The sequence below is a fragment of the Tamandua tetradactyla genome, chromosome X, assembly GCF_023851605.1.
Source record: "Tamandua tetradactyla isolate mTamTet1 chromosome X, mTamTet1.pri, whole genome shotgun sequence".
Lineage (NCBI taxonomy): Eukaryota > Metazoa > Chordata > Mammalia > Pilosa > Myrmecophagidae > Tamandua > Tamandua tetradactyla.
In genome coordinates, this window is record NC_135353.1 from 31,548,013 (window position 1) to 31,562,183 (window position 14,171).

Sequence of the window (14,171 nt, forward strand, 5' to 3'; positions counted from 1 at the left end):
TATGATTTGATAATCAGTGGAAAGAAGTGGGAGAGAACTAACATTCATATAGTCCCTCATTATAGCTTTTATTTTTGGTGCAGGTATCTCCAATACCTTCGTCTCTCTTTTCTTCCATTGTTTTCATTTGGCAAAATCCCAACATTGATTAAAACAAACTATCTGCTTCCTCCACCCTGGCAGTTAAACAACCCCAAAGAATATCATACAAGAAAGCAGTCTGGTTTCACCTTCTTAAATTCGTGAGCTCAAAGATCAAATTGCCGCTCAACACTGCATGTAAAACATATTATTTGTCCTAATAGAATAGTTTTCTTACTTTGATATATGTCTAGGTTACAGTTTTTACTCTTCCCTGAAATTTCCCACATATCCTCGCCTCCTCTCACATTTACTTGATGAGGAAACAGAAAGCCTGTAGAAACAAATTCCCTCATCTTCCTAAGACTAAATGTAGCAACTTAAACACAATTGCATCTCTTTCCTCTAGCCTTCATCCTATTAAAAACATGAAGTGTTCCTGCCCTTAATGAAGATTGACTCTAAGGTTCAACAGAGCACAAGTTGTGCTCTGTATTCTATCACTCACTTTCTAAAGATTTCACTGCCAAAATTAGCTACTCTTTTACTTATGCATCATCAAAATCCCCTTTATGTTGGATAATTCTCATCAGTATATAAAAGGTAGGGTCAATTCCTTCCATGATTCCCTCCCTCATATCTATATAGTTACAACCCAAATTCTATGGTCTCTTTCAGTTTCCACCTCTCCAATGAAGCTCTTATGCATGTTACTAAATATTTTTCATCTTAACATTGCAATAGCATTTCAGACATGTTTAACATTGCAATGGCATTCCACAAAATTCTGGAAACATTGCTTTTGTTATCCTATTTCTTCTTGGTTTTCCTCCTACCTCACTGACTCCTCTTTTTCAGTCTCCTTTTCTGGCTTCTCCCCATCTGCCAGACCTAAGAGACAGAGGATCTTAGAGCACAGGGTAGAGCACTCTTCTATACACAGAATTTCTATTTCGATCTCTTATCTATTCCCATGAGTTTGAATGGGATCTATAATTTGGAGGATTCCTAAATTTGTATTCCCAATCCAGCATTCTCTTCTGGATTGTATATTCTCACGTTCAGCTGTCTCTTTGACCATTCCAGTCAGAATTCTCACAAACATTTTGAATTTCATACCTCCAAATGTAACTTTTTATATTTATCCTAAACTTTTCCTCCACATAATCATCATTTCAGTAAACGACACCCAGTTACTCAAACCAGGAGTCATCTTTGATAGTTCATTTTTCCTCACTCCTCATATCTAATATGTCAGTAAGTCCTAGCATTTCTATCTCTAAAACATTTCTCGAATCTGTCTTCTTCTCTTCATCCTTTTTGCAAGTACCGTATTCAGGTTTACTATTATCTACCTGTTGGTTCACTGCAACAGTCTCTTAATTGTCTCATTCATTCAAAAGGGCCTCCCTCTAATTCATTTATTGCACATTCACAAAGGTTATTTTAAGTTGTACATCTGATCATATTGCTGCTAGCAGCTTCCAATGGATTCCACTGCAGTTAAAATCTAAATTCCATAGCACAACCTATAAGGATCTGAATGATTTTATCCTTTCTTATTTCTGCTATTGCTTTATTTCTCTCTCTCAGTCTCTGCCTCTCTCTTCATGATAAACTGGTCTTCTTTCAATTTTCTTAACACTCTAAATCTTTCCTTCCTTAAGGCCTTCTCCCTCTGCCTAGAATGCTAGCCCTCAGCACCCCCTCCCCCGCTGAATCTCACCTATCTCCCATTTTTTCATATCTCAACTTTTTAGACTTTCCTTAACCATCCCAACCAAAATAGCACCCACCCACCCAAACCCACGCACATATAGCATACATCCTATTTAGGGTCCTTGTTTGTTACATTCAGAGTATTTATCAAAATTCAAAATTATTTTATAGGTTGCTTTCCTTGTTTTTAGTCTTTATCCTCCACTAGAAGGTTAACTCCATGAAATGTATAGAATATTCATGACTTGCTAAAAAATTCTTGACCTCTCCACTGTTTTATCCTGAGCACCTATCAAAAAGTTTAGTACATAGTAGGCACACAATAAATATGTGTTGAATAGATGAGTGAATATATTAAGTACTTAATATGTACCAGGAATTATACGATGCATGTACACAGAATTAATATGCCATTCTGAAGATCAGAAAATTGATTCTTAGAGAACTGATGCGACTTGCAGGTAACAAAGCCAGTAAGGAGCAGAGCTGGGAATTGAATTTAGGTTTGTCTCTTTTCACCACATCATGTCATCTCCCTACCATCCCTATTTCACCATCACTCTATTGTGCCTCCACTACTAATGTTTAGAGAACTTGCAATAAAATAAGTTTAAAGGATTAGACATTGTTTGACATGATGGAATATAACACATATAATATAGCTCATTTTGGAATTTCTAAAACAGGGAACAGATCTGATCATTTGGATTTTAACTACTGATGATAACACCACTTAGAGCATAGAAACAACCAGAGTAAGATGTCCAAGGATAGAACATTTCGCCCCTATTTTTCAAAGTAAAAATCTTTTAAAAATGGGCATGCATAATATATATGATGAGGTAATTGAAGCCATGAATCAACCATCTAAATGGCCCCTGTGGAGCTGCAGTCAAATTCATTAGCTAAGATTAAAAATCTCAAAATTCCAGAACAAAGCAAATTATGTAAACAAGTCTGTTGGTTTACATGATGCCTCTAAGCAGTTTGATTTTTCCTAAAAATAGCATTTGATCAATGGTCATTTTTCTATTTCTTTAGATCCAAATCATGGTCAGCAGTGAAGAAGAAAATATGACTCAAATTTCAGAATTTATCCTTTTGGGTTTTGGGGAACTCCATGGCCTTCAGTTTCTTCTTTTCGGTATATTTCTGGCCATCTACGTGGCAACTCTTACGGGGAACATTGTGATCCTAACTGTGGTGTCAGTTGATTGCTCCCTTCACACACCTATGTATTTCTTTCTTGGACACTTCTCCTTCCTAGAGATTGGCTACACTACTACCATTGAGCCCATGATGCTGAGGACATTGCTTTCAGCTCACGAGCCTATTTCTCTCCAAGCCTGTGCTTGCCAGTTTTATTTTTTTGCTGCCCTGGTTGCAACAGAATGCTTCTTCCTGGCTGCAATGTCTTATGATCGTTACATAGCCATCTGTAACCCATTGCATTACACCAGCATCATGGACCACTGGGGGTGCTTACAGCTTGCTGGTGCCTCTTGGGTGGCTGGGTTTCTGGCACCCATCCTTCTCATAGTCCTCATTTTTCAGTTAACATTCTGTGCTGCCAATGAGATTGACCATTTCTTCTGTGATTTGAAGCCCATCATGAAGCTGGCCTGCACTGATACCCAAATAGCTGAGAAGACCTCTTTTATATGTACTTCTTTGTTTGCTCTGGGCCCCTTCCTGCTGACCTTGGCTTCTTATATTCATATTATCTCTACCATTCTGAGGATTCCTTCTACCATGGGGATGAAGCGAGCCTTCTCCACATGTACCTCCCACCTGACAGTTGTCACCCTATATTATGGGACACTGGGTATTGTATATGGCTTCCCATCAGAGCCTCAGTATGAAGAATTATTGAAGTTGCTTTCCCTTCTGTATACGGTGCTCACCCCTGCCCTCAACCCTATCATTTACACCCTAAGGAACAAGGATGTGAAGGCGGCTCTGAGGAAATTGGTGCAATGAAGAATGTAGACATGTTCAAAAGAAAGTTTGAATTTCCCATTAGCTCTTGGTACTTTTAGAAACTCCAACAGCGTGTAAATCTTTCTATAGTGTCAAGAATGGTTCCATGAAATTGATGAATTTTCCTTTGTTCTCTCAACTTTCCCCACATTAATGAACAGAAAGTGTGTTAAGAATGATAACTTTCTTTTTTTCAACATTTTCTAGGTGCCAGGCACTGTTCTAAGCCATAAGCATGCATTATTGTGCTAAATCTCCACAGCAGCACTGTGCAGTTGCTCCTGACATTTTACAGATAACACAACTGAAGTCTAGAGATTAATTAATTTGTTCAAGATAATCCAGATAGAAATTAGAATTTGATTTTTAATTCATTTGCCTATTATCAAACCCATGCTCTTTCCACTAATTGAGGGGACCCCTAAATCTTAGAGGACCCAAAACGGTTGTATTGGACCAGGGATAACATTATTGGGAATATGGTTTAGATGCAAAGTGAGAAGAAGGAGAAAAGCTTATTTGTTTATTTATATACTTATTTATTTATTTATTTATACTAAATCTAATTTAATCCCTATCAAGTTTCTAAAATTATTGCATATCTTTTGGAAGCTTGGCTCAATTGCTGTTTTTAAAATAAATCTTAATTCATATAGAAACGAATACAAGCATTACAAACTTTGGAATATAGTATTTGATGTTGGTTGGAGGGTGGAGGTGGGAGTTGAGACTTCCATCCACGTTCTTTGATGGAGATGTATAATGCAATTTAAAACCCAGCCTCTCTCTTTTCCTCACCCAATATGTTGATAAAAAATGTGAGTTGATATATGAAAGATGCTGTGGTATTAATATTTGTCTTAGTTCTTCATTTCAAGATTGTTTTTAAGAACAAAATATTAAAAGCAACTTAAGTGTTCATCAGAAGAGGATTGGCTCAATAAATTAAAGCATATCCACAGAATGGAATATAATGTATCCATAAACAAACATACAAAAACAACAAAAAAGAATGAGGCAGCTATGCATATGCTGGTATGGAAAAATCTCCATCATGTATTATTAAGCGCAAAAAGCAAGATGTAGCACAGAATATACTGTATGATACTATTTGTGTCAAAAAGTAAAATAAAGAATATCTATACTATCTTATTTTATTGTAGATACATAAACTATTCTAGAAAGATACCTATGAATTTGGTGATATCAGTTGCCTCTGAATAGAGAAACTAAATGGGAGAGAATTTGTGTGAATCATATAAATAAATAAGCTACTTAAAAGTTTAACAAACCATTACAAATTATACAAAAGTTAGGATTGCTAAGCAGCCCCATTTCATATACCAACATGGAATCACTTCTAGATATTTAGGAGGCTTCTTTTCTCTCACAGGCAGGTTATAAGCCCTCTGATGGCAAAGACCTCACCATTTTCTTATTTCTCATTGTGCCTTAAATGCCAGAAAACAATTTTTCCTAGCATAGATGTTTAACACTTGTTATTATCATGCAAGCTAGGAGAGCTCAAGATCCACTGAACATAACATGCCCAACAACATGATATGTTCTGTTTCTAGGACAGGAAATTCAAGGGGGAAAAAGTATGGGAGTTGTATTTCTCGTGTTCCTCTTTGGCTATCATAACAGTGCTGCCGCAAAGGCTAGCAAGTGTCTGGGCATGAAATAAGAATGATTCCCTAGGCTCTTCCTCACAATCTCACCAGAGTGATTTTCCTATAATGCAGATCTGGCTACCTCTCCCCTATGTTTAGTCACCCTCTGTCACAAGTACTTCTAATTAGGAACAGAATAAAGGTCTCATATTCTCTTGTGACTCCATGACTTTTTATGCAGTTTCCATTTTTGCCTTGGCCTCACTACCTCTCCTGAGTTGCCTCATTTCCATCTTTCTAAAGCCCAACTCAAGGATCAAATGTCAAATATCACAAGCTCTTTGACAACTTTCTTGATCCACCGCTCTAAAGTTATGTCTTCTTTTTTTCATGTCACTGAAGCACTTTGCATATATTTTTCTTTTAGCATTGATTACATTGTACAATAATTGTCTGCAGATGAGTCTATCTTTCCTCATAATAATGAGACCTATTTTTATAGTTTAATGTATTTTAATAGCAAACTTACAAGAACAACACAGAAGACAGACAACACTAAAAAACATGTACTTGCATTTAGGACAACTTAGAAAAGTGTAGTGAATGGATAGAATCTACTGGATGATAAAAATGCTGCAAACACCATTTAATTGCCATCAATAAGAAATTTACTCATTAAAAAAAATTCAAATGCTGGCATTATCCAGAAAAATTGACAGGTTTATTTATAATTCTCATAAATTTGAACTGTTGAAATGTTCACTGAAACATTTTGACTGTATGTCCCTGAATTTATATTAAAAATTCACACACAAATGAAAATAGAAAAACTGCCAATACCTGATTTCTGTCCCCTATTTTTTCATTCACAATCATATACTTAGGTACCTTTACACCCCGGGTGTGTGTGTGGGGGGGGGAAGCTAATGTTCAGAGCTACCAGTAATAGGAAGAGAAAAAAAAAATTTTTTTTTTTGAGAATGAAATGTTTCTCGTCAAAGTGGATTTTTTGGGAATACGAACCTGGGTCTCTGGCACGGCAGGCAAGAATTCTGTCACTGACCCATCGTTGCAATGCCCTTACAGTGGATTCCTAAGCATGTTCTCCACGTATGCAGTGTGCTAGCTGAATGTTCTTTGACATAATTGTTGCACGTGCAGCCTCACTTGCCTCTTGCAAAACACCAATAGCCACACAGATCTGTTTTGAAGTCCTGAGCAATTTCTTGTATCAGACATTGGACGGGAAGTTTGTGAATCAGAAGTTCAGTGGACTTCTGATGACGTCTAATTTCATGGAGTGTGATGGTACCAGGCCTGCGATGAGGTTTATTCACCCCTCCAGTAGAGGGCACACTCTCAAGAAGCTTTTGTAATCAGTCGCTTCCTGGGTGTTCTACCACCAGTTGCTTTGCAGGCATCTGTTTACTTTGTATGAGCCATAGTATAGAGACCTCCCTACTTAGCCAGCTTCTCTTTCAGCTGGAGCTCAGCGAGCTAGAGGCCACGCTGGTGTTGGAGAGGGATGGCTGCGTGGTAGCGGTGGCTGCAAACACAATTGAAAGTTGTTCTTTAAGGACAAATACCATGTCTTGTTCATTTCTATATGTAACGAATTTTCACCTCCAGCACTTCTGAGCACCTAGAATGGGGTCTGAAATAGAATACGTACTTAAGTAAACATTTAAAAATAAATATAGTTATTAAATGACTTGACCAAAATCAAACAGTTAATTAAGGAATGGGTCAGATGTCTGTTTGGCACCTAGTCCATTGTTCTTGTACAATGTCTGCTGCCACTTACCTTACAGGGTAGTTGTTCACTTGCCCAAAGTGAAGGCTGAATTACATGCTTTCTTAAGGATCCTTCTAGTTACGGAAGTCTGAGACTTGACTTGAAGAAAATTTGACAGTAGAATTTGTAGTGAGGAGTAGACAATCTTGAGCATTTCCCCTTAGGGTTAGGGCGCAACATTGACCTGACCCTTTGGAAAGGTAGTCTAAATCATTCATTCATTTATATATTTAACACATTTTGAGGTACCTACTGTACAGGGCATTGTTCTAGGCACAAAAAGGATAAGTTTCATGTGAATTTCCTCACAAATTCTCCAGTCTAACAACTGGACACACTGCCATACAAAGAATGTGCACCCAATAATGTTTTTCGAATTATGCCAAGCCAAGTGAAGGACTAATGCCTTGACCTCTAGGGAATAGGACTGGCCTTTGTTGAGAAGATTATCAATTTCTAATGCCCATATTCCTAACCCTGGAGTCATATGTCTAGGAGATTTATGGAGTTCGGAATACATTGGAAAAAAATGTGGCAAAGAAGAAGGGATATTTCACATGGAAAATTTAAGAGTCATTGCCTACTTTACAAAACCAGTTGCCAACTGCCGTTGAGAAGGCAACATGTCTGTGGAGTGCAGTAGTTAGAGCTAATTGGGTTTCTTCATTTTAATGCCTAAGACAGGGCCCCACTGAGATCAGGTAAGGAGATCTATTAAAGGCAAGCTGTTCTCTGTGTACCACTTAATCCAAAGTGCTTGAAGTGGTTGATTACAGGCCATGCCCTCCAAAACTAACTGAAACTTAAAATGATAGTTTGTGTAAGTTTTAGCGACTTGATTTTTAAAGCAGAATGCAAATTAAAAAATCCTTTGAGAAAAACATAATTAAGCCATGTGGGCAATGCCTTGAGAAAGGGTGGATCATTTTGTACAGGTCACAGTTCAAACTTGGCCTGCACGAAACCAGACATTTGGATAAAAGTGCGAAATTCAGGCATATATTCAACTTCAAGGGAACTTCACATACAAAATGGCCATGTAACAACTGCATTTGCTGAATAGTGCTTCAAAGACTGGGCTCAGCATTCAGATAGACTAGCTCATAAGTCCTGGCTCTGTGACCTTAGGCAAATTACTTATCTTCAAAGCCCTCATGTGTAAAATATAAATACTAGTATCTACCTTACCTCATAAGGTTGTTATTAGGATGAAAAGAGATAATGTCCATAAAGCTCTTGGCACATAGGAGGTATTCAATGCACATTAATTATAATCTCAGCTATTATTACCGTTGTTGCTATCACCATTATTGTCATAATCATTGGATGCCACTGGACCCTCTTCTACTTGGATATATTTTAAAAAGTATGGAACAGGGAGGCATCTGAACAGCTACAAGGTGATCTTTCAGCCAAAAGCAGTGGCTAGAGTTATAGAGAAAAGATTCTGAGACCTCTCGGCTTGCTTTCATCTTTGGAAAGAAAAATACAAGCTGGGCACCAAGGTATTTCATATGTTACTTGATTGAGAAACTTCATGAAAAGTTTGGACCCTGCTGTGCAATATCTGGTTTTTAATAACGGCCCAAACAGTGAGATCAGATTAAGTACTTCTTATTCTTTCTGCAGGAACCATATTTCCTTCTCTCTTTACTCAACTCCCATGTTTTATTTACTAAAATCCTTCTCATAATATCAACTGATGAGGAGGGAAATGAGAGGCTTGCCTAATAGGAGTAGAAGGCAAACTAGTGGGTAATGGATCCATTAAACTAGTAGAAGTTTGGCCCTGTCTACCGCTCAAATTTCACTGTGTACCATCATTCCTTCTATGTGCTCCAGACACATTGGGATGCTCTTTCAGTTTCTTAAATCTGTAAATTCGTGTCTGCCTCAGGGCATCTGTATATGCTATTTTTTCTGCTTAAAATGCTATTCCCCCAAACTTGATATGATTGACTCCTTCTTATCCTTCTGTACTCATCTTAAATTTAACATCATATAGACATATCCCAGCCATCCAACCTAAGCTGACTTCCCTACCAATACTGTCACCCCCAACTAGTTAGGCTCCATCTTAACATCTTATCATTATTCTTAATAATGATCAAAGTGGCAGTTATGCAATTGCTTTTATATTTATGTTTTTCGTGTCTGTCTCCTCAAACCTTTGTACCTGTCCCCAAATAAATACTCAATATGTATTTGATAGATGAATGAATGAACAAATGGCTCTGGAATTCTCAACCCCTGATTGACTTGTTTGGATATTCTGTGGTTGTGGTTTTGGTAAGTTTTTGTAGAAATTTTAAAAGATATTCACAAGTTCTTTGATAACTTCAGATACTCATTGCATATGCTAGCGCATATGTTCTGTCTCCCTTACTAAAATATGAGCTGTTGGAGTGTAAGACCCTTGTCCATATCACTTTAATCTCCCAGTGTCTTGCACTGGGGATTTGGCTAATACAATTTTAATGATTGAAAAAATATTTTTAATGATCATTTTAATTTGGTCTGACTTCAGTATCCTCTAAATGCAAGGTTTCATAGGGTACCAGCTTGGCACCAACCTCCCGTTGGCAAGTATGTAATATAGATGAGGGTCAGAGCCATCCATGCTGTTCTGTTTGATTTAAGGTGATCTGTGCCTTCAGTATCCAGAAATTTCACTGGCATCTTATACATTCATTTCCTGCAGATTCGCTTCCTAAAGAAGTAAACACGTGGAGGGACAGACATAGTAATGAAGAAGCCAACAGCAACAGCCACTAGTAATAATTATAGCCAACAGCTGATGAAATCTGACTATGCTCTAGGCAGTGTACTAATATTTTATGTGTACAATCCTATGAAATCTTGAAAAAGCCATGTGAGATAGACACTAGAATATCACCATTTCACACATGAGGATTTTGAGGCTCAGAGAAGGTAAATAACAAAATTTCACTGTTAGTAATTTGTGGTACCCAGGTCTTTCTGAGTCTAAAGCTAGTTGACTGGCATATATTTCCTTCAATGTGTTGACTTTCTGGTTATTTCCAAAACCATTTATTATCAAAGGTTGAAAAAAAGCAACAAGTGTCTAGATTGTAAAGGCTTCAGGCAATAGCTGCATTGCTACATTAAATGGAGGGAGGGACATTTTTAAGGTTAGGCTAGAATAGGGTTTTCTGTTTTAGTGAAAATCTATCCCACTAAGGATAGCTGTGAAGATGACCATATTAGTCATTTCATGGGATCAGAGGTCGGGTGGGAGTTGTTGAGTTACCGTCTGATCCACACGCACATGGAATGCCAGATATTGAGAATCAAAACCCATATCATCCTCTATGTTTCCATCACGAGGCCAAGGTTTTCCCCTCTATCTCAGTCTCAAATCCCTCGCCGAGTTGACAGAAGGCAACAAGAGAAGGGGCTGAATCTTCATGGGCACCACAGATGGGAAGCCATAGGAGTGGAAGCCAGAGGTGGCTATTGGGCCAGAAGACCCTAGATTTTGTCTTCTAACATTAGCAAATGTCTGATGAGGGTGATGATTACACCAACCCTGCATCTGCACTGCTTATGTGGTTATATACAACAGCTGAGAAACTCAAGAAAGAAATTAAGAATTTGGTTTAACTGCGTGGAGGTAATTCTAATTATAGGCATTTATGTGACTAATTTACAATTCATGCTTAATTGCCACCCAGCACAATAACAATTATGCATATCATTAAATATGTGTCAGATTAATTTTGTTGTAAATTTTTATTACAACAGCAAACCCTATATGTGAATGCTCTGTCCTCACAATTTGTTGCTCAGATTGTTCACAATTTAGGAAAAAATGAAAGAGAACATTGCCTGGGGAGCTAAAAGGGGGAAGGTTTAGAGGTGGCTGCCTGGGTTTGAATATCTACAATGGTAGCATACACAAAGTAGATAATCAACACATCTCAGTAGCCTAACTTCACTGGAGCCCTGCAGGCAGCTTCACAATCTTTTATGCATTTATTGTTGATTTTTTTTTTTTTTGCCTTCTTTATGCCCACAGTGTCTCCCAAACCTTTTCTGGTCTACTCGACCTCCTCTCAATCTACGACTGCCCTCTCGACCCTTGCCTAGTGGGAAAGGATGACCCAGTGTCCATCAGGTCAGGCTAATGACTGCCCTCCTAAATTCTTTTATGTAGCAGTCCCTCTTTCCTTTGGGCCTCTGGCCTCTAACAAATACATATGCCTTTTCACCTGTGCTCTGGCTCCTTTCCTCCCACCTCCTCAAGGACTGATTCCTTGCCTCAGCATTTCAATCTCTTTCCCTGCTTTTTGTCAGGCACATAGTAGGCACTCAGTAAATCTTTGCTGGAGCTTCCTTCAGAAACACATGGGGCCCACATGGGTCACACACACACGCATGCACACACACACACAACACACACATACACGTGCACGTGCGCGCGCACACACGTACAGCTGCCCTTGCTCGTTCCTCTCGCTACCACCATTTTCTCCTCTCCCTCCAATTTAACCTTGCACTTATACATCTCATGTATCCAGTTAGTTTAGAAATTCATTGAGGATAAGCGAATTCTATGTTATCATTTTCTGATTTCTTAGCACAGCTTGATCAATAAATACTAAATGATCCCCATTCATGAATTTTCACAGGCTGATTCTTCTGTAAAGGAAGGAAAATTCTGGCTCTTTCTTTTCCCAAGTTGCTCTTTGAAATGCTAAGTAAGGTAATAGAAAATATGTGTTTGGTATCAAAAAGACCTGAGTTCCACTATAGGTTCTGCCACTCAGTGACTAAAGTAAACTTGGGCAACTAGCTTCATCTTTCGGAGATTCAACCACCTCACCTGAAAACAGGGAAAATGATAGTACCTACCACATGGATCTGTGGTAAGGTTAAAATGACATGCTGATGAAAAGGGCTTGACATACACTAGTAATGATTCTCAGGCAGAAACTTTCTGCTCAGTGGCTTACTCACAGTGAAGATTCATGTCTCCAGCTTGGGTAATAATGAGCCAGGATTTCAACAACCTCAAGCCTTACTCATTATACATATTCATCTTTCATTCTTAACTCTACATCTGTCCTTCTCAATCATATGAGACCTAGTACTCTCTCTTAATAACAAATATTGTGTGATTCCCTTTTGCTATTCTGTTCACAGATAAATAACCTACCTACATATGTAATTTTAAAAAATCAATATAGTGACCCAATTGAAATATAAATGAGAAATGAAAGGAAAGTAATTTATAAGAAAATGATAAATATTTCAATATATAAATGCTAAGGCACGACTGCATCAGAGAAAATAATGAAATACACGATTGCACCAACTTATAATGATTAAATTTAGATTTAATAAAAGTAAGGGGATTGGGAGTTATTACACATAAGAAGGAAAACAAACAAAAAGAAGTGCCAGAAAATAGTAGATAAAAAGCTACTATTATGATAAGACTAGATTCAGATAATTATAAACACTTTTTCTCACTTACATTTTTAAACTCTTGTGGAATATTTGAAAACTGTGTGAGATATAGGATATTGTCTCTTCATTTTCTAGGATTATCCCATACATTTCAGGACAACCAGTATCCCTGGCTCTCATCCATTAAATTTCATGGAACCTTTAAGCATTGTAGCAACCAAAATGCCCCAAATTTCCCAACCACCTCCTAATGGATGGAACTTTCCTCTTTGAGAACCAGTGTTCTAAAACTTGACCAATAAGGAAAAGGCAAATCTGGCAAGAGTCATGGAATATCCTTTCTTAGGATATGGTAATTTCCATGGCTTGGAGCTTCCTTCCTCTGAAATGTTCCTGGTGACCTTCTTGGGACTCTCAGAAACAATGTTGAGATCCTGGTGGTGGTATCAACCAACTACAGACTTTGTGCTCTTATGCGCTGCCATAGCTCTTACTTTCTCCTTTTGGTGTTCTGTTACCATTCAGTACTGTCTCAAGGATGTTGCCTATTCAATTATTGGGCCATGAGTTCATTTCTTTCTCAGGATTAGCTAACTAGCTTGCGTATGGCAATAGCATGATAACAATTTAATGTTACCTAATGGCAATAATGTCCTTTGACTACCATTTAAGTTTCTGCCAAGTTCAACACCTCACAACTCCAATCATTCTGCAAATGAGTCCTTGGCCTACAGTTAGACAACATATCATTGCTAATGGGCTGCATTGATTCATCTTGATCATTATTTTTAAGAGCCAGATTTTTATTTTAAACTGTTTTGATATAAATCTGTTCAAAATGTACTACTCTGTTTTCTGAAAGTCATGATACTAATCATTATTTCTTTGATGTTCCATGGATATTGCTCATTTAATAAGTATGCAATGGCACATTTAATAACTATGATTTATTCCAAATATTTATGAAAACATTCACATTTTTCAAAGCAAAGTTAAAAATATTGAAACTGAATACCAAAAATCCAAAATCTAAATTGTACCATTAACATTTTTCATTAGAAAAATTGTAGGTTTTCAGAAAAATCATGCATAAATACAGAGTTCCCACATACCACCTGTGATTGTTAGGTTCTGGTATCAACTTAGCCAAGTGATGAGGCTTAGTTGTCTGGTCAGGCAAGCACTGGCTGAAAGGACATCTCGTGGCTTGCTGATAAACTGGAAAGCTGGTATATTAAATCACCAGCCAGTTGATTGCTTTTGTGGCTGATCACATGGGTGATCAATGAAGGCGTGTCTCCCACAATGAGATAATCCAATCTGCTGAACGCTTTTAAGGGAGAAGAGCCAATGAGCCTTTCCTGTGGAATTCATCCAGAACCTTCATTGGAATCACTAGATTAACAGTCTGCCCAAAGGATTTTGGACTCATCCATTCCCGTGGTTGCATGAGGCACCTTTATAAATCTCATATTTACAGGTATCTCCTGGTGTTTCTGTTTCTCTAGAGCTGGCTAACACAGCATAGTACCAGGAGTGGTTCTTGAGAA

The 14,171-nt window shown here is 37.8% G+C and overlaps 1 protein-coding gene across 1 annotated transcript; it reads left to right on the forward strand.

Moving 5' to 3' along the window:
- The first annotated feature begins 2,874 nt into the window (after positions 1 to 2,874).
- On the forward strand, positions 2,875 to 3,780 carry LOC143671084 (olfactory receptor 11L1-like). Its single transcript, XM_077146039.1, has one exon. The coding sequence runs from the start codon at positions 2,875 to 2,877 to the stop codon at positions 3,778 to 3,780; it is 906 nt and encodes a 301-aa protein (XP_077002154.1).
- The last annotated feature ends 10,391 nt before the right edge of the window (positions 3,781 to 14,171 follow it).

Excerpts from the sequence above, each read along its gene's own strand:
- LOC143671084 (XM_077146039.1), top strand. The coding sequence starts at position 2,875 with ATGACTCAAATTTCAGAATTTATCCTTTTGGGTTTTGGGGAACTCCAT.